The sequence below is a fragment of the Pyxicephalus adspersus genome, chromosome 1, assembly GCF_032062135.1.
Source record: "Pyxicephalus adspersus chromosome 1, UCB_Pads_2.0, whole genome shotgun sequence".
Taxonomy (NCBI): Eukaryota; Metazoa; Chordata; class Amphibia; order Anura; family Pyxicephalidae; genus Pyxicephalus; species Pyxicephalus adspersus.
In genome coordinates this window covers 13,741,765-13,763,516 of record NC_092858.1, presented here as the reverse complement: position 1 = coordinate 13,763,516, position 21,752 = coordinate 13,741,765, and the positions used below count along the sequence as shown (strand labels likewise).

The following is a 21,752-nucleotide window of genomic DNA, read 5'->3' as shown; positions in this document are numbered from 1 at the left end:
ATGTTCCCAGATTACCAGCATGGAGTAGATTGGTGCATTCCCTGGACGCATTTAGTAATTTATTACTATTTTGGGTTTTGATCTCAGTGGCGACTGTAAAGAAGATATAGAATTTATTTATATAAAAGGCACATATTAGATTGCAGTATATTTGGGAACTTCTCTTCTGCATTATACACAGAATTTCACAGATTACCAGCATGGAATAGACTGCATTACAAATGAATAGAACAGGACGACAATGTTCCCTGGGTGTTTTAGTGATATATTACTAGATCCAGTGGTGACTGTGAGGAAGTTACAGAACTGATTTCTGATACAGTTTTCCATATAACATACAAAAAAATAGATTGCCATATGTTTGGGAACTCTTCTCTTGCATTATACACAGGTGTTTCCAAATTTCCGGCATAGAGCAGACTGGTGAGTACCAAATGAATGGAGATGGACGACATTGTTCCCTGGGCACATTTAGTACCGGTAATATATTACTATATTGGTTTTTGATCTCAGTGTTGACTGTAAGGAAGATATAGAATTGATTTCTGATACACTCTTCCATATAACATACAATAAAATAGATTGAAGTATGTTTGGAAACTCCTCTCCTACATTACACATGGGTATTCCTGGAATACAAAAAGTGGGATGAACTGGTACATTACATAATAAAAAAAAAATGAGCAGGATGGCATTGTTGCCTGGGTGCACCTTTACCAACAAAGGGGCATTTTTTGGGCATGCAAACAGAATTCCCAGTGCATATGTATAAGCATTTCCCATTACCAGCACATGTCATTACAACCTAGCGGCCTTTACTCAGCTCTTTGTAGATGTGTCTCTGTACTTCTGCCAGCAACAAAACCATAAATCAATATCTGAGCATGTGCTGTACACAAGCCTGCTGCATTCGCCCTGTGTGTGTTTCTGTGTCTTTTAAAGGACGTGTCTATGCAAACTGGTTAAACCAGCAGACTAAGGCTCCATATATAAGAAGGCGGGGGGACAGGTAAAGCACACAGTACAGGTGTTGTGTGTGTGTGTGTGCTGGAAGGGCTGCCAGCTCTGGAGATCCCTATTCCAATGATGTCATCTATGGAGAAGGAATAATACAGAACATTGACAGCACCATGCCTTGCTGCTGCTCCAGACACAAGGGAACCTGGGATGAGCTGTCACTATCTCTCTCATGAAGCATCTCAAAGACTGGGGACAAGCCAGAGCAACAGTGCTGCTTCTCACACTATGCCTTGTACAGCAGATCCCTCGCAGTAAGTCTTTATTACCTACCTATGTATATACAATAAGGCTGATTGCATTGACATGGGTTCTTTATATGGGAGGGATCATTCACCAACAACTATCAGTTACTGGGACAGTCCCAGGAATATATGACTAGGAATGTCATTTATCTGAATGGATCTGTTTTATCATCCAATCTCAATTCATTCAATAAAAAATAGCTGTGCTGGAGAAAAGATTCAAATGCCTAAAGCTGTGCGCACATGTTGCAATCTATTAATATTATTATTATTATTATTATTAATAATAATAAACAGGATTTATATAGCACCAACATATTACACAGCGCTGTACATTAAATAGGGTTTGCAAATGACAGACGAATACATACAGTAACACAGGAGGAGAGGACCCTGCCCCGAAGAGCTTACAATCTAGTAATCTATAAATGTATGTAAGATAATTTGGGGTTTACTAAAACATTAGTGAATGTTTACTTTACAGAGTGAATGTGTTTAGTAAATAGGGGGATGCTGTTTATTTTCATTCATTTGATCAAGTGAAAGTCGTTCTTTTTTAATAAACCATGCATATTATTGGGTATTAAAAGTGAACATAAGCTGAGCACATGCTGGCTTTGCACAAGGCTCCATTCACACCAAGGATTTAATATAATCATACGATCTGTATTTTGACATTTATTGCTGAAAATATTTTCTTTTTTTAAAAAAAATAAGTATAGATTGGTGAATTCCACCCAGAATTTTGTAGTAAATCTGCCCCAAGCAGGATGACAAGATGTCATTGGTGAACCAACGCAGGGGTTATTGCTACAGATGGGCAGTAATAAAGCCCAACCAAGGTTTTAGCCATTTCTCACACTATCCAAAAAAGTTGCCCCATTTGGGACAGTCAGACATACCTCTATTTGGGTAGCTTAACCTTATCTATACCAGGAGAGAGTCTACAACTGATGACAACCCAAAAATCAGCACAATCAGCCACTATGCAGGGCATCGGTTAGTTAACACTGTGAAAGTACAATTGTGGCACACTGGGACTTGTAGTTTCACGGTCTAGAAGCCACCTGCAAACCAATTATACAAAGGCTGATTGCTGCTGTAGATACCCCACTGGGTTCTATAGTTCCACAAGCATTAAGGAAATAGTAATGATTGGGGCTTGTCAGCTGTTAGCAGCCCGGCATGGAATTAGAATTTGCAGCCTGCTGAGACTTATAGTTCTACAGTGGTAGATATAGGAACCTGGAGACTCTGCAGAGGCGAAGGAGTTCAAAAGCACAGCAAGCTATGGACATGGTAAAACACAGTAATATGTTGGTGCTATTTAAAAACAAGTAAATAAATAAAATAAGCCCCAATGGTATGAATTCGGGTAATTGGCTTGGCGTGCATTTAAAACGCTACCTTTTCATTGAATGAAAAGCCTAGGGTGTAATTTTAGTGGTGGTGTACCAATGAATGGAAAGCATGAAAATGATCTATACAATATGGATGTTATTATGCATTTATTGATGGGTCTGCATGTTTGCAAGGGATTTTTAAAGATCTATAGACTGGCAATGCTGCCCTTTTTCTATACCAGCCCAAAGAAGCTGATCCTCAGTCTTCAATGCTTTCCATGCCATTGGCTTAAAACAAGAATTTGATGTGTTGAGTCAGAGACCAATCAGTGCTACAGGTCTGCATACTTAGAAAGTATTGAGTCAGTATGATGGTCAGGACATTTTATTTGCATTTCTGGTATCAGTATGTTTATAAGGACTTTATTCCTCCCTCTGGATAGACTGTGAGTTTAGGGGTGCAAGATTTTTATTGTGTTTTTGTTTTTTGGTTCATCTCAGTGAACATGTGTGGGATATTTTAAACCTCTTATGAATGGGTGAATCCATATCCATTAGCAGCCTATAGGCTTCTTTAGATCAGTGGAGGCAACAGTGGTTCTTGTGTGGTGGCTGCTGGCACCTTGTTGGCTGCTTGGTTGCCCCCATTGCCGCATCGGTTCCTTTATTCCTATTTTAGACCTCGATTAGGGTGATCTCCTACTGTACTAGTTGAGCCCATTGGTTAAAGAAATTGTTATCAAGGGTTAACATAAATGTGGCCGACAAGATTTGAGTCATTTCATGGCAAAGCCATGTATATGGACATGTAACGTGAACCATTTGGCAACACATTAATAAAGGGGTGCACAGCAAGTGTTAAAAATTCATCTTGTAAAGCCGTGTGCAGCTTTATTCACTTCACTTTCTTCATAAGAACTCCTCAAAGTAGATCTGAACATAAATCACATGGTAATGAGATTTTGGAAATGGTTGATTAAAATAACAACAGGTAATACTATTACAAGGGCCCTTGTTCATCAGACGCTTCTTGTTATAGATTGACAACTGTCTGTGCTTCTCATTCTTCTCAACATATTGGGTCTGATGTATTAAAGATCTCCAAGGCTGGAGTGAATACACTTTCATCAGTAATTTGCTTTTTGTTAGCAAATGTTTTGAATCCAGGACCAGATCTATTCCAGGTTTGCTGGATAACCCAGCTTCACTGATGAAAGTGTATCCTTTTAATAAATCAGATCCATTATATGTGCCACCTTATGATTGGCTTTCAAAAAACATTTCAAAAGTATTTAAAAAATGGCTTTGTTTATGATAAACCGTGTTTTAGCAAACTAAATAAAATCTAGTTTGATTTAGATAGATCTAACAGCAGTATCAGTCACCTGTTATGCCATAGGAGAGCATATTAAAAATTCACTTTGGGAAATGCCCAGTTTTAGTATTGCAAAGCAAAAAAAAAAAACATTGCACAAGAAAATTTTAAGTTTTTTGCAGATTTTCACATAAACGTTCCCATTGGTAGGGCCATAGTCTGTAAATTTGAACAGCATTAATGCAGATTGGAGCCTACGCTTACCATCTTTAGTGACAACAGGTCCGTGATCTTGTCACCACCAATTCTTCCAGGTCCCGCGACGATCCTTTTCCACCACTGGACATGCATGCAGGTGTTCCCATTGTCTCCAGCACCCAGCTCTATCCTCAGCATGGCAAGAATACAGCCAGGAGCCACAGAAAATTTGCTTTGCCATAAAAAAAAACTTTGCATGTCTTCTGATAAAAAACTGATATTTTATATATGTGAAAAACAAAGACAAAATTTAAGAACAGAGCAAATTTTCTGCACTTTTAGAAACCTGGAAACCATATTTATAAAAGTGGGATCAAGTTGCAGAAGCTGTTAGTAGAGAATGTGCTGCAAGCCATGCTTAGCCAATGTTGCTCCAGATTGGCACTCATCAGCTGTTTAGCGCCAGGAGGTGCCACCACCTCTAGAACATTGGGTTTTTAGGGTTACTCAGACTTGTAAATGATCTCTAGAATAATTCTGGGCATGGGCTGCAGGAGTTGTGGGTCCAGTTCATGGAGTTGTTCAGGTTGTTCTAGCTATTTTTTGGATGGAGTTACTCTCCCAGTGCATGCCTGTTGTGTACTGTGGTACTGCTGGGCAAGCGTTAAATAAGGTGTTCTCCATTGCTCCTTATGGCTATCGCCATTTGGAAAGTGCCATGGGCACCCTATGAACTGGCAATCAAACTGACTACTCTTCCCTCCCCCTCCATAGAACTAAACATTGCTACATGTACAGTGCTCGTTCATTCTATTGTTACTGGAAATGATAAATGAGCAATGATCAAGAAATCTAGCACATGTATGCAGCTTTACATTTTATATATGATTCCAATGATAGCTGAAGCTAAAATTACACACACAGCTTAATATGTTACAGGAATGGCTCATATCCCCTTTCTTCCTGCTCTGCACAGGTCTCTTTTAATAAGTTGCACACTGAATGAGAAAGACTGATGCTATTCCTTAGAATTCCCATAGTGCTCTGGAATCCAATAGTGTTTGTACAATAAAGGATCCTATTGCAGTTTCAACTTGCAAAAATTTAAAATTTCCAAATTTTTAAAATATCATCACCTATTAACCTGGACAGTGTTGGGGAAGTAGAAATTTAGTACAGTGAATCTGGTTCTACAATGTCTACAGTACAAGGTTCAGTGTGATTGTCTCACCGGTGAGCATGGGACAGGTAAATTTTGCTATGTAGTTAAATCTTACATCCCACTTAGTACATATTGGCTGAGACACTGAGAGCAAATGTCCAACCAATGTTGTGTCCCCGTAGGTGTGAATGTGTAGAAAAGGCGGAGCCAGCCATAGAATGTGATTCCAATAATTGCAGGTCCCACCCCTCACATCCTTCTCATACTCCACTATAGCTACACCTGTCATTTCTTGTAGATAAGGCTGGGATGGGTTCTGTGTTTGTTTTACAGTAACCGCAAAACAATGGCTTGTAGAGAACTCTCAGTTCTAGCTGCCTAATATCTGTGGTTGTGAGAGTTAGTGAGTATCTTTACATTTTCTTAGGGCCATTTCAGGTCCATGGTAAGCTGCAGCGTAAAGATATTGTAAATGTAAAGATATTGTATTACAAAATTCTCTACAAGTATGTGGATGTAAACCCTAATTGGATATCATTTGGCTTCTATGTAATATAAAAAGTTATGTTTGCAGTTCATGAAATACTGTTGTTATTCTCTTTTGATTCTTTCCCAAACTCTTTTAGCATTTTTCTATCTGTACGCACTGACGCCATTGTTAGCTGGACATCATTGCTTTGAATAAGCTGCAATATATGCTGTGCAATGTGCATATAATGTAGTGTCCAAAAGAAGCATGTGTGATGCAAGGAGCGCAATTAGGAAATTTTTGTCACCCATCTGAACAAGAAAGGATGACGGGATCTTTTTTTTTTTAAAGCAGAAGATTTTACAACAAATGGAAAACTTTTGAAAGAGCATTAGCATATTAAAATTGGTTTAGGATTTAGTTATTAGGTTTAGATCTGTTTTATATGTGTCAGTTATAGAGTAGATTTACTTAAGTCAGAACTATACTTAAATGTTGTGAGCAGGCAAGTTCCCTATTTAGGAAGGGGCAGATCTTGTCTCTTCTGGAATGAAATAAACTTTCCTGGCTGTTTGCAAATTACCTTAAAATGTATGTACAGCTCGGTATACCATCCTGACATAGCTGGCTGCCAGAAAGAATAAACTGTGTGCATGTGCACTAATTTCATTTCAACATGGCCTAATTAAGATGGATCAAGATCCTGAAGACCCAGAAGAGGACCTGGTAAGATGCTGGTGATAGAGCACGGAGAGATGAGTTTAGGTAAAAACTTGTAAACAGACACACAAGGTATTTAATTGCAGGAAGTCTGTACCTTCTGCAATAAGGAACCTGCCTGCTTGCAACACTTTATTGTTTAGGGTTAATTCTGCATTCAGAAATTGGGAATGCTTCATGCTCACCTTTCCTTGTCCCACCATAAGGCATTGCCATCTTCTTCCTTCTCTTCCTTCCCATCTCGATTGGCTGGGTCAGGAAGACATTCCCATGTTCATTAAAGCGGAACTAAACTAAAAACAAAAAAATTACACTTACCTTTAATCCCGCAGATCCCTCGATAACACTGGTCTTTTTTACGATCCGGTCCTCTGTCGTCCTGGGATTCCTTTTCGTCCTGGGCGCAGAGTTGGCACCGGACGCTGCCATTTTCTGCTATCTCTTCCAGTCTTCTAGCTCCGTCACCCAATCCCGCACTGTGAGATTGGGTAACATAACCACTGTGAAGGGTGAGTTAATGCTTGGGATCAGCATCTCTTTCCCTTTGGTGGAAAAGATGCCCCTTCTGCGCATGCCGATGATAAGGCCGGTCAGAGCCTCCAGGGATGCATGAAGTAGGTATCCTGGGAGGATCTGTGCTCCCAATAAGTAATGTTACATAAAGTAAAACAACATTTTAATTTGATTGTAGACAATCCTTCTATGTAAAGTAAAAATGTTGAGTTTAGATACGCTTTAAGTTCAGGGGAAGCCAGGCATTGCTCAGTATCCAACGCTGAGCTATCCATGCGCAGTTCAACATTTTTGACAGTTCCCCAGGCAGGTAAGAATGCTTATCGCAGAAGGGACATTGCCTATCGATTTCTGCAATAAGGTCCCACCTGATTGAAAAAATGTTCACTTAACTTAGTGAATTTGCTGATCAAAGAAAGCCCAATCAAGTGCAAGGAAATCAAAAACGGCAAGATCTTTCCTAGCACACGATTGGATGGGCCAAGTCAGCAGCTCCCCCCCTAGTGAAATATCACTTGCAGAGTAATGTTTGCCAAGTGAACAGCCTAAACCCCAATGACTGTCCTGCTGGAGATCAAGCAGCTGAACTGTCATGGCTGCTGCTTAGGGTCACCGTATGCCTGGTAACTTTATAGCCTAGCCAGTAAATAGGATTGCCAATATTATTAAATGTAAAGAGATCATAACTCAACCTTAACTCTACGCATTTTTTCCTGTTATTCTATGCATTGCATTGATTCTGCTGCTCAGTCATCCGTCATCTGATCATCCCTTATGTCAACAATTGCCAGGACTGTGCTGATTTGGCCGCATTTTCACATAAAGCTTGCCAGACAACAGATGGCAGACCATAGGCTGGCATCACATTTGTGATTCTGTTACTGGTGTGATTCAACAATCAACACAATCATGAAAACCCAGCTCAACGTCTCCATTATCACACCCTTTGGACACAGTGTTGTATTGAGTTCAGCAAGTGTTCGTCCCAATTCCATGTTCTACTAGGGGTACCCGAGGGCCACATCAAGATGAGGAGCTTTGGGTTGGGGAGTCCAGGTATTGGGCTTTTGATAATATGGTAATTAACTATTCTTTTTGTTACACAGTGGTAGGTCCTCTTTAAATGATGGGATTATTTATTCTTCTATTTCTAACTGTCAGAGCGACATTTACTGAAAGGAAGCTGCAGTGGTGATCTAGATGATAGAGTACAACACCTTCCATGCCCAGAGAACAAGGACTGCCATGGCAACACAAATCCACAGCTTAGATTAATACTGTAGTATAATAATGAGCAGCTAAAAGGTCAGCGCTGCTTTTTTCTGCGGAAAAATAGCATTCGTCGCTCTCGGACATAGTTCAGACTTGGGTCTCGCCATTTAACTAATCCCGCATTAAAAAAGGCATATTTGAAAAAATGAGTATTTATTTCAGTCGCACTTTGAAGCCCAACTTAATTTTGTTAGTGATTATAATTGCATTGAATGTGTCCGGCCAGAAATATCATCAGTGATAAAATGCAGTCTAAAAATAAGATGTAAAAAAGATGGATGAGTCACGGTCAAACTTAATGAACAACTACGGAATTCTCTCCCTGTGGTGCGTTGTCCTCTACCCATCTCAAGGCTTCTGCTTCCCCAGCCATGATCCTTCCTCTGAATTATCTGGAGGACAAGCTCATGTCAGTGATCTCCCCAGGCCCTTTAAGCTGGGTGCACCGCCCGGCACTTTTCAGTAACCACCCAGCTGCTTTTGGATGGTTACTGAAGAGTTGGGTCAAAATAAAGGGGCTCCCACCTCCCTACAGCTTCTTCTCACACTGCATGTATTGACATAGCTATGATTTCCCTGGATTAAAAGAATTCACATCCATTTAGGGAAAAGCATTGGACATGGCCAGATTTGTACTTTATTTCTCTCCTAGGCCAGCTAGGGTTGAATATAGGAAGGTGGCCATGATGATAGTGGAAGGTCATTGGTGGGAGTCATGGTGATTGAGGTCAGAACAGCCTTATGCTGAGCACTTTTTTGTATTATAATGATATTATTACAGCCACAATAGCAGTACAAGCCAGTAGTGGAAATGACACCATTGGCCACGGTCTCGGTGGCATTGTGAAAAATCTAACCCTGGTTGGATAGTAAGAGTGGGAGGAAGGGGCTAGATGATCCTGCTGCAGGCAGCAAATAAGGCTGTCTCTGTCTGACCTCCTGAAGCTTCTGCTGCACACTGTGAGCTTCTAATGACATGAGAAACTCACAGTGTGCAAAAAATTGTACAACTGTACTAGACTAAAGATATGGATGGTGCACTGCTTTATTAATGTAAAATAGTTTTTTATTTTTCACTTAAATCTCAAAACGGAAATAGTTCCTGTAGTAATTTTTAGGCTAATTTCAGATCTGTGGTTGACCACAGCAGTATGCTGAAAGCTCAACAACTCTCCCAATTGTTCCCATTCAATTAAATAGAAGAGGTTGTGAACCACTTTTGCAGTGGATTGCAACATGTTGCCTTTGGCCGCCCTTGAGCAGCCAGCTGCTTCAACTTGAATGCAACTGCCTTCAGCCGCAGCTAACAGCCATTGAAAAAAGCTGCAGTTGCGTCCTTTGATATATCAAATTCCTCATATTAAAATTGTCACAAAGAACAAGGGCACTCCTTGCGTCTGGAGGAAAAGAAGTTTAAGCTCCGGATAAGGAAGGAATTCTTCACTGTAAGGGCTGTGAAAATGTGGAACAGGCTCCTTCAGGAAGTAGTTTCAGCAACTACTATAGATTGCTTTAAGAAAAAGCTGGATGATTTCAAGAAGCACAGAATATAACTGAGTATTAAGGCTTTAAAGTAAAGATAACAGTGACTGTTGATCCAGGGAACGTCCGATTGCCTCATGGAATCAGGAAGGAATGTTTTTCCCCTGTTGGAGCAAATTGTACCAGGGTTTTATTTTGCTTCCTCTGGATCAACTATGTCCATAGGGTTTTATATCTGGCATATGGTTGAACTTGATGGATTTATGTCTTTTTTCAACCTGACCTACTATGTAACTATGTAAAAATACTGCACCGCAGCAAACCTCAACTGAAACTGGTCAACTGCATGACATAGATGTTAAGCTGCGGTTGGCACAACAACTGCAGGGTAACTGCACAGTATTAAAGCAGGTTGGCAGGGAGCCGCTAACAGTGGCAGCTTTCAACCACAAATCTTAAAAGGGGCCTCAATGTGATCAGAAAGTGAAATCCAACATTTAGCTGTTCCTATAGGCAGCACTAAAGTCATCCAACTATATCGCCTTATGTGAACGCCTCTCCTCCATACAACTAACACCAGGCAGGAAAAAAATAGAAAAAAGAAATGTACACACCTTAATACCGATGAATCTGAGAAATGCCTCCGACTATTCCAGGAATGAATGTGTGTATGAATGTCTTGTCTTTGTTGTCTTAAAAAAATAAAATATACACAGTACTAGATATTTCTCATTTTTTGACGTCCTCCATCATAATATTCAAGGAAAGTGTTAATGCATCAATGAGAAAATATTTTATGAATTACTGCAATTTTCCAATGAAAGCTTCTGTTTTATTACTGTAATGTAGTTGTGTACAGTAATAGATGTCAGTAATGTATGAAATTTTTGTTTAATGCATTATTGTGCTGCACCCAGGGGTAGAATGCCTGGAGGTGGCAGCACGCATGAGATCCGGTCTGGTGCTCATCATAATACAGCCACTGTGGAGTGATCCAATCAAAACCGCCTCCAAACAGCGCAGTAAAATGCAGTATAGTGAAAAGGGTGTGGAAAAGTTGTATAGGTGTTCAACTGTAGTGTACTGTCAGCACAAAAAGCACAAAAGTATAAAAATAGAAAAGATGCCCACATCTTTTACTAATGATGCAGACTGATTGTATTACAGTAAGGGGAAAAGCCATCACTGACCTCTGTAGTTGCAGCTACTGCAGAGCAATTCATCCTCAATTCCACAAAAGATCCAGTCCCTAAGATCTTTGTTTTATCACGCTGATCTCCACCTGGTCCTGTGCACCTACTTTGTGTTTACCTTGGATTAGATGTCTGGCGGATGCCTGGCAAAATAATGTAGTTACAAAAACAAAAGTAAAAGTATATTGTTCTGAAACATTGAATCACTCCACTGGGCCTGCATTTCCAGAGGTTAGTAAGGGCATTTATAAAAACATTTAAAAAATAGCAAAGCTTTTAAATCCTGGCCACAATTCTACTTTAAGCAATAGTTTATAACTACAATTAAAAATGTATTTAACCACCATTGTAGAATTTTGACTTAATTTCAACCCTAGTTTTAATCATTTTGATCCAATACTATGTGCAGTAAGTCCACCATGAAGTCATTTCCTATTATAGAGTGACAACGCTCTGCTTCAGTCTCTGAATTGTGCTTCTATGTTGTCACATGGGTTTCCCAAGGAGGCTACTACTGACCATTACACAGGCATGGAATACTTTTTTCACCACTGGGAAAACCCATTAGCCCCTGTGTACCAGCTAAAATTTTAATCAAGCTGACAGTAAGGGTCCCCAAGATGGGTAAGTACCTTCTCGATGAAAAACCAGACAGTGTCCAGCAGAAAACTAATATAAGTGTTGGTGGACTGAAACTTTACATCCAAATTGAACTTAAAAGCCTGCACCTGCTCCTGGACCCTTGCTTCCTATGTGTAAGTTACGGTTTATTATTGGAGATCCATTACCTTCCCCTAAGAAGCCAGACTTCACCAATGAGCAAAGCACTTGAATGGCGAGACCCCCGCAGAGAGACAACTGCTTCCATACAGATAGCAGGGGCAATTCTATCGCACTCTGGCAGAGGAAAGGCTTTTCTACCCAAGCTGTGACTGTTTTCTACAGACAACTAACTCTAACACCTGACCCACCTTTTGTTTTGTACAACTGAACTATTTTAATGACTGAAACTGAAAGCTCAGCTAGGCTTCAGCTGCTGTATTATGCACTCAGGATTTATACACAACATGACTTGCATCAGAACTATTGGACTGAATCCATTCACTCGTCATTAATGTATTCTTATTGTCTCCTGCCAGGAAGTGTCTCTTAGTACATCAATCGCTGTCTAGTGATACACATCTATGAATAAAACATTATGTAAAATATTTCTGAAGAATGAATACTGCAGGTTACATCTATATATCATATCAATTCCTTCATTACAGATGAAACTTCAGTTCCTTTACAGAATTCAGGTTTAACGTGTGCCAGAAATGATATCTTGTTCTGATATTTGTAAATCCTGGTGGCTCCAAATTGTTTAAAACTGCTAGGTCAGGATATTTGCTCACGTCATCTCTATTAAAGGAGATCACCAGAATTTCACCTTATGTTTAGAAGCTTGGGAGGAAGCCTCCGGGAGGATTAGATATATTTGCTCTTTTGTACTTTCATCAGCGAACCTGGGTGATCCATCAAACCTGGAATTGATTTCCTAACAGTCATCTGCTATTTGTTAGCAAATGTTTTCAATCCTGGACTGGATCAGTTCCAGGATTGCTGGATCAACCAGCTTCACCGATAAAAGTATATCCTCTCCAGTCTTGGAGTGCTTTCATAAATCAGGCCCAATGTTTGAGTAGTGAGTTGCTTTAAGAAATATTGTTTATATACCAGAAACATAAAAAAAAATTATGTATTAGGAAGGCATGAAGACACAGAAAAGTAAGGGAATATTTAAAGAGTCCTATCCTACATCCCTGGGATATCCAGGTTCATAGGAGAGATCATTTTCTCCCACACATCAATCTGACTGAGCCAGGCTGGGCCCACCATAGCCAAATAAAGACGCCATGATTCCTTATGACTTATGGCTATGGGTTTGGTACATGTATGCTCAGTGCACTATAGGACATTAACATTGCCCTAATTTTGGGCCATCCAGGCATCAAGAGCTCGAATTTGTCAGCATGTGGCATCCAAATGATTTAGTTGAGGGTGGCCAAGTAGGGAAATACCAATTTTATTTTAAAAATGTATTTGCATATACTTATGTATATACTATATAATTTCGAGAAAATGATAAATCCAGCCTATTTGCTGCTAGTACTGCTATCTGCAATTGGAGAGGTTTTCATTCACTTCGTGTCTTGCTGAGAATGGTTGCACTCAACTGGACATCTCTACTACAGGTGCAGACAGCAATTAAACATCTAAATTCAGCCTTTCCCTATTCTAATAAGGTGTCTGTTGTAGAGTAACCCTTACTTTTCGTTTGATACAATGTTAACAGGGCAGGAAGTAAGGGTCCCTCCAATGGGGTTCTTAATGGCAGACCTGACAGGGGTCCAAACCTGGCCCCAATATATCAAAAACAGAGTGGCTCACTTAATAAAAATGGGGTAGCCCCACAGAGTTCACTTCTTTAATAAAACAGAGAGAGATTTGGGATTGGACGAAAGCCCGAAAATGGGACATGGCATAGCTCTCCACCAATCATAAAGCTCCTTGTGCTCCATTGAGCAGATTGAGCTCTGTGGTTGGACCTCCACTGTCCCTTTATTTTTGATTGGCTCAGTGTAGAGAGCAGATAGTGATATCCGGTCTCCAATATGCATATGCTCTTGGAAAACTTTTTATGCTCGGACATACACTCTAAACAAGGGGAGGGCAAACTTTTATAGTTAGGGGTCACAATCTGAAATAAAATTTGACAGAGGGGCCGGGCCGATGGCAGAGTGGGCGGGGTTATGCCATCATAACGCCACTGAACGTGACATCATGATGGCATATCACCACCCACTCTCTCATTGCAGATCTGAGCGTGTGATGGGAGAGTGGGTGGGTCGTGTGCAGTGACAGCCCGCCCACTCTCCCATTGCAGGCTCAGATCCGCGGGACTTGTTCCACGGCCCTCCAGCGGGGTCCTTCTCCTGACCCTGCTTGGGGTGGCACCAGCCAGAGCCGCGGACCACCCAAAGGGCCTGAGAAATGTCCCTATTGGGCCGTAGTTTGTCCATGCCTGCTCTAAACTGTATTTTAATTTTGATGATTTAAAAGACCTCACACATTTTCTAGATGTGACGGGCAGGGATTTCTTTTTCTCCCCTAGGCCAGCTAGCTTGTGCTACAGGAACGAAAATGGGAGGACGGCTATGATAAAAATAGGGGGTCATTGGTGGGTACCATGATCATCAGTGGGCAGACCATTCCTTTTAAACACTCTTATGTAATATATTGACCATATTACAGCTGACATAGCATTAAAAACACTACTTACAGTAACCATTGAACATTAGGCTATGGCCTAGATGGCCATGTGGGAAATCTGTCCTTGGTGCCAGCACTGCAGTACTTCTGTATTCCAGCTTAGTCACCCTGAAGTCACCTCTGATCGTATAACCTAATACAAGTAAAACATTAAGCATGCAGATAGTGGTGTTGTAAATTGAACTGTTGTGTATATTAACCTTCATTTCAGTTAATCTATATAAGAATAACTAAGGAACACATAAATCAGAACATATAACAGATAAAAAAAACTCAGCTCACCAAAACGATATTGGATATTGGATATTGCACTAGCTCAACTTTGTGTTTTCTAAATTCTAAATGAACACATAATGGAATCTTAGCATTGTCACCAGCCAGTGATTTTTTAAAGCATACTTCCATTCAAACCAAAGCGTGCTTCAAACACCACGCCGCCCTCCCATTTAACAATACGGAAAAAGTTGTGGAGCTTTTTATGTACTTACCTGGCCATGCCCTTCACTGATGCCTTTCCAGCAACATTCTTCTCCTCTTAAAAAGCTGTCCTTCATTGCAATCATCAGAGGAGCGATTATTACGGATCTAGTGGATCTAGTTATTAAGTGCTTTCTCAAACAAAAATTTTTTATGTTAGAAAAACATGAAACAATATTTTATGAAATAATATGCAAAACGAACAACAATAAACAACAAGCAGCACAATACAAAAAATATTAAAATGAATGGACAAGGATGTCATTAATCTAAAAGTCCATAAATATCATCCACATAGAACACTAATGATAAAAATGTCCAACAGTTGAATTCTGAATAAAATATCTAACCAATAAAATCAACAATACCACTTAGATCCACAATCAAAGCTTCTTAACAGTATACGTTTCGCAGAACTTGGTCTGCTTCATCAGACGTAGAGATTCCTAGACACTTAGTACTGTGGAATTCTGAAAAAGTTTTTTCAAGCCTTCAGAGGGAAATCAAAGAACCAACATTTTTCATGGGAAAATCTCATTGATTGACCCTAATAAATATGGTAAAGCAGCAAAAGCTGTACACAGAGAACATGACTAATAACAACCTATATGAGACCAAAGGAGAGCTAAAACATAAAGCATAAAAACACTACAACAAAGATTGGGATACTCACACACAAATATAGGAAAATGTCTAAGATCAAAGAGTATACAAATCCCCATGATGTTTATGAGTCCATGACACCCCGTTCTACTAGATTTTCTTCAGAGGACCCCACCATTGGGCAGCCAATAGGAAATGACCTTGTTACCCATGCAGTGACACAGATGCTTCAGAAAGCACCCCATCTCTAGTTAACCCCAATATAACAGTCTAAAAATTAACTGCTTATTCTTCCATTCATGGCCAGCAAATCAACACACTGGTCCTTATTTATCAAAGCTCTCCAAAGACTGAGAGGATACATTTTCATCAGTGAACCTTTGTGATCCAGAAAACCTGCAATGGATTTCTTTAAAGTAATCCATTTCAGCTTTGCTGGATCACCCAGCTTCACTGATGAAAATGTATCCTCTCCATCCTTGGAGAGCTTTGATAAATCAGACCCATTGAAAAGACTTGAAACATTTGAAGTGATGTTTGTAATCAGAATATGTATAATTAACATTTTCTAAACATTTTCTCATCCAGGCCAAGGGATCATGTTGCTTATCCCAGAGCCCGTCATAAATGCCACGGTCATGCAGAATGTACTCTTGTCCATTGACTACACCTGTAATGGAACACCTTGGATTCAGTGGCAGTTTGTGTCCAGCTGGAAATCCCAATGCATCATAGAATGGAAGACCAACTCCTTCATCAACATCTCCAGCAGGTACAGCGGGCGCGTTCACAACTACGACAACGGATCCATACAGCTTTTGAATGTGGAGGTCAGAGATTCGGGATTCTACATGATCACCTTGAGTGACGACATTGGCAACATTAAACAGAGCACAATCATCCTCAATGTCCATGGTAGAACCTGTCCTACTTTCTGATGGTTCATTCTACGACTTACTATGATTTGAGTGTCTTACTTACATTTGTTTCTCCTTTTAGAGATCCGCTATGAAGAATTTTATTTTGTGGCTGTTTTCATAGCATTCCTGGCTGCTGGGTCGGCGGTTTTAGTCTGTCTCATGTGGGTCTGTAATAAATGTATTAATATCTGCCAGAGGAGGAAACAGCACCGCCGAGGTAACATAGACCTAACATATATTTGTGTTTTAGTGTCGTATGTTTAGGTGTTGTGCTGTTGTTTGTGTATTTGTGCAGTACCCAAGGTAGGACTGAGCTAGCGTATAACTTTGTCTAGCACTGATAAGATATATTGGTCTGGTGGCCCTCAGACATAGATTGGAGCAGGGTCCAAAGTTAGTGACAAGTGCTTAACACTGACCTAGAGATACCTTGTCAGACCTGGAATTCTGGCAACGAAAAGTCTTTCAATGCCATCTGGGTCCTAACTATAAAATAGATATGATCTTCCAGCTGCAAAGATCTTTCTCGTACTCTGCTTTCCCTGTTCTTGGGTCACCCCTCCACACAGTTCCCCAGGTTTATATGCAGCTCCTAGGACCCTGAGAATGGCAGGAATCCGTCAGGATGGCCATGGCAGAGTATGAGTGATAATATAGTGATATATATGAGTGATAATATAATCCCTAATCCTCCCCCTGTGCAGTGAGCGCAGCAGAAATCAGCTCTAATCACTTCTGGTTCTAAACTTCGAACCCCCATGGCTAGTTGTAGGGTAGGGCAAACTATGCAAGTGCCTAGAGTTCCTAACTTCTCCAGGAACCCAACTGACAAAATGTCAACTGGAGTGCTTATGCATTTGGAGCCCAACTTCATATTTTCCCAGAGCCACATTTTGTCCAAAACTTTCTCTGCAAACCTGGTTAGGAAAAGAAGCACGTTTAGCAAGCAGTTGCACAAATTTCACACAACATGAATATTTGCAGTTATATATTTATTCTACAGATTCTCTGCTTTCAGGAAATATTTGAAACATGAAGGATTGTAATTATCACAGACCAAAAAAGTATGTTTGAACATGTTTACCAAAAATAATTATTAACTGTTGCGGTAATGCAATGTTAAAAAAAAATGTATGGCTTTGTTTTGTCAACAAAACCATATCAGTGACAGCTACAACTGCACTTCTAGGTGTACATCAAAAAACATAGATGAGTCTAAAAGGAGACATTTTTATTGTACACCTATTTGCATCAAAGTTCCATCCATTCCTCAGTATTAGGCACCATGTTCCCAGCTATAGAAGAGACATTGGGGCAGATTTTACTAAAGGAATTTAGGCTGTTCATTTACCATAGTAAATTATCATTCTACAAATGATAATTCACTTATATATAAAAATAATATAATGTATAATTAAATATAATTTATATTATATATGAAAGGTATTTGTCACATTCACTTTGGCAATAATTACGCAATACCTTTTATATATATATATTATATCTCCCTTTCTATCTCAGCCTAACAATCCTGTTTGATGTCCTAATATCACCTTGAATGTGTTCAGTTTGGGAGTGGTTGGATTCAATGTATGTGTGGCTGTATAAATACATAAAGTATATTTGCATTTTTTATAATGAACTGAAAGGACAAATCATGCAGTACAACAGTCCTAACTCCAGGAACAAGCCTTGTCTGTGTTGCAGTTCTAGTTATGAGAATTCATTTTAGCGTGTGGACAGAATGATTTTGCTTCCATTCCTGCTTTGGTAAACAAATCATTTTAGATTTGCTATTGATCTTTTATCCTGGTAACAATGATTGATAAAGGAAATGAAGGACAAATCCACCCCCCACCCAATATTGCAACCTTCCATATTTTACCCAAAACTAAAAACATTTTGAGATACACTTCAAAGCTTAGCCATACATAGATTTAAAATGTCACTGCATGTATATTCAAAGAGTATAGGTATCAGTATCCTTACAGGTGGGAAGAGCAGAGAGATGGCTTCATCAGTGTGCTGCTCCCTAAATACCCAATCACAGGCTGGGTTAGGCCCTTGACCAGGGTATACAGTATTGCAATCTTCATGGAGGTCCAAGACTGAGCTGTGATTTTTGGTAGGGGTGCCTTCATCATGTATCTGGCTAAACACAAAACCTTTATCAGGTAGCATAGTTCACATATAATATTATTATTATTACTAAACAGGATTTATATAGCGCCAACATATTACGCAGCGCTGTACATTAAATGAGGATTGCAAATGAGAGACTAATACAGACAGTGATATAGGAGAAGAGGACCCTGCCATGAAGAGCTTACAATCTAGTAGGTGTACATATGTATTTTAACAGTGTAAGTGTTTACCTGAACGTTAGGTTTATAAATATGCGAAATCCATTAAGAAACTAGGAAAAAAAAAGCATCAATGTGCTAGAGGAATAAACCATTTGCATAGCAAAATAAATGTTCACATTATTTAATAAAAAGGTAGAGCCATCCTCACATCAATCTTCCAATCATGCAAAACTCCAATTTTTTTTTCCTTTGCACACAATTTGTCATTGAATGTGAATACAATTTGACAATATTTTGTAAGCTATGAAAACATTCACTTTGCTAAGTGAAAATTCTCTATTCATAGTAAATCAGTAATGGGTTTTTTTGGGAATTTAGGCTTTCACATATGAATATGAAGTTTCCCCTGCATGGGATATTTCACATAATTATTAAGCTTAATACATTAGATAAATCTCTACTGACTTCAAACATCCAATAATAATCCTTTTTTTAGATTTTATTGCATGTGATCCAGTATTCATTGCAAAGTGAACTATCACCGCATTTACTAAGCTAAGTGAATTAGCTTTTGTAAAGAGGTAATTCATCTTGGTGAGTGAACAGCCTAAATTTCTGGATATTATATCCCAAGTCCTGATAATAGGGAAATGCTAACAGTGGTTTGGGTAAATGGTGGATGTGGTTACCCAGTCATAACATTGACAGGTTCCAGATATACCTGAATGATCAGTGTGTTTGTGTTGCATACAATTGATTCCTCTCTGGTCTAATTGGAGAAAAACCGCCCTGCATTGTCTTAAAGTGTAACAAAAGTTCCCCTTTGAAAATAGTGTCCCCTCTGCAATACCTATTGTTATCTACCTGATCTCCACCCAGCTGACAAATGGCACTGAACAAGCCCAACATTTGTTGGCAGGGATACCCAGCAATCCTGGCTTCCCTTGAGGGTGCCAGGACTAAATGAACTTCTGTGTGCCTGCACCCCGGCCCAGCCAATCAAGATGACCGAAGATCAGGATATGAAAGGAAAGAAGGAACATGGCGGTGCAAGGGATGGAATGGGAACAGATAAGTATTAGCTAGGTTTAGTTCAATAAAGAAAAGGAACAAAGGAACAAATGCTATTGCTGGTAACTGGCAAGTGTGTGATTATATATATGTATATATATATATATATATATTCAATTGGCTGGCAGTACAATGGTCCTCGGAGCTTTGCAACTGATATAAATATATATATATAAATATATATATATAGATATATATAGATATAGATATATAGATATAGATAGATATATAATATGATTGGTTGCAAAGCTCGGAGGACCATTGTACTGTAATTTTATTTACAAAAGTTAACGATAAAGTTCTTATGTACAAAGCCAAAGCATTACATATAAACATCCAAACATATCAGCCAGGATGGATCATTTAACGCCTGAGATAGGAATCCACTCCTTACAGCAAATAGACCTTGTAAAAGAGGACAGGTGCTTGAAGTGACAACTATGGACAGTTTTCCCCCCAGAAAGAAGAGGAATAATCTTAGGGATACATAACATAAACATCCTGTCACTTTATTTTGCTGTTCGGGAGATTTTCTTTCATTTCCCAGAGATGCTAAAGGAAGGGAATGGAAATCTCTACAACCTGGGAGCTTATACAAAAGCATGGTCTACCCTTTTATGTAAAGTATAACTTGGAGTTTGGGTCTGCTTTAATGGTATGCTGTCTGACCACACACCGAGTGTAATTATATGAGGCATATCCCAATGATTGATGATGATTTTATTTTAGCAGGCGTCCTTTGAAAAATTAACATTATTTTAAGGATTCCTCAGGGTGTATAAAGTCTGTATGTATGTATGTATGTACCATATGTGTTCAATAGTCGTGTATTGACAGCTGCAGTTGCAGGTGGTTTCATTCATAGCTGGTGTGGAATCAAATCAAGCCTGTGATAAACATGTGACGAGTGCAATGACCCCCCATTATCCACCATCAAACAAAATTGGTCATATGGCTGCACCTAGCATATGTGAGGTCTTTAGAATGTCCTTGGTTATCATGTGATAGTATGCAGTGACTATGAAATATAATCAACCCCTGGATTCCTTTTTTTTGGTATATTGACACAGAACAATGAATCACCGGGCATTGATTTTTTGATAATGAACAACACAGTTATTTTTAATTTATAAAACTTTAAAAAGTGTTGTCTTTAATCATCCAATCATGTGCATTTTTATACTGTAGTTCCCCTTGCACTAAGTATAATATTAAATAACTTTTCACTTTTAATGCCTACAGCGGAAGAGATTGAGCTGCGCATCATTTCAGACTAATTGACTTTCTACCTCAAGCCGCCACAAGGACTTTATCCTGGCCAAGCTGGATGTTTACCAATGATGTTTACTAATAATAAAGAGTATTGGAAGAAGAAACAGTATGTTGGCTAGAAGCCGGCTCTCCAGCCTGGAACTGTTCCTACTCAGCCTGTTCTGCAGTATTTATTATTGATGTTCTAAAAAAAAAAAAAAAGCTCTCCATCTAATGGAACGCGAGGTTGTGTATTCCTCAACAAAAGAGGAACTGTATCTGCACAGGACTATTGGAAACTGGTCCGTACAGACTCCAGAGGCCATTTGCACTTGCTATTGTTATTTAAAGTCTTATCAGCTGATAGAACTTGTCAGAGGAGATTCCTTGATTTCATGCATTGTCGCTGAAACCTGTCACAACATGCACAAACATCAGGGTACGAGGTACGGTACACAAACAGGGTACGAGGGGCTGAACAGAGTAGTAACATGGTCTACAAACTATATTGTCATTCATTGTGTGATTACACCCCAAGGAGACTTTTTGTTTATGGCCTGTGCTGTGTAGAAGCTGTCGTGTTGTGGTAGCCAGGGGAAAACTGGAATCCACAAATAGATCTTAAGTATAAATATTTCTTTTCTTGGAATTGTGAGTTCTTGTGATGATAATGCACTGGTTGAAAAAAATGTTTTTTTTTTTAATAAAATGTGAATAGTTGGGTGTGATTTTTTTTTATGGTTGTGCTCTGAAGGATAAATACGTGGACAGAGGTGGTACCATACTGGGTTGGAAAATAAGAGGACAACAAATATTTAAAGCAGACCTTTGCTCAAGAAAAATGTAACCAGGAGGTAAACGATAAGCTATTTGTTTTAGCTCT

At 39.3% G+C, this 21,752-nt stretch overlaps 1 protein-coding gene across 1 annotated transcript; it reads left to right on the top strand.

The window, feature by feature from the left end:
* Positions 1-900: 900 nt before the first annotated feature.
* VSTM5 (V-set and transmembrane domain containing 5) lies at positions 901-21,590 on the top strand. The gene is made up of 4 exons (XM_072402594.1): positions 901-1,271; positions 15,910-16,236; positions 16,321-16,458; positions 20,861-21,590. The coding sequence occupies exons 1-4, from the start codon at positions 1,190-1,192 to the stop codon at positions 20,893-20,895; spliced, it is 582 nt and encodes a 193-aa protein (XP_072258695.1). The 5' UTR covers positions 901-1,189; the 3' UTR covers positions 20,896-21,590.
* Positions 21,591-21,752: the final 162 nt, after the last annotated feature.

Coding starts and splice junctions, on each gene's coding strand:
- VSTM5 (XM_072402594.1), top strand. CDS start 1,190: ATGAAGCATCTCAAAGACTGGGGACAAGCCAGAGCAACAGTGCTGCTT. Junction 1,272..15,909: donor TGTACAGCAGATCCCTCGCA/GTAAGTCTTTAT, acceptor TTTCTCATCCAG/GCCAAGGGATCATGTTGCTT. Junction 16,459..20,860: donor GAGGAAACAGCACCGCCGAG/GTAACATAGACC, acceptor TAATGCCTACAG/CGGAAGAGATTGAGCTGCGC.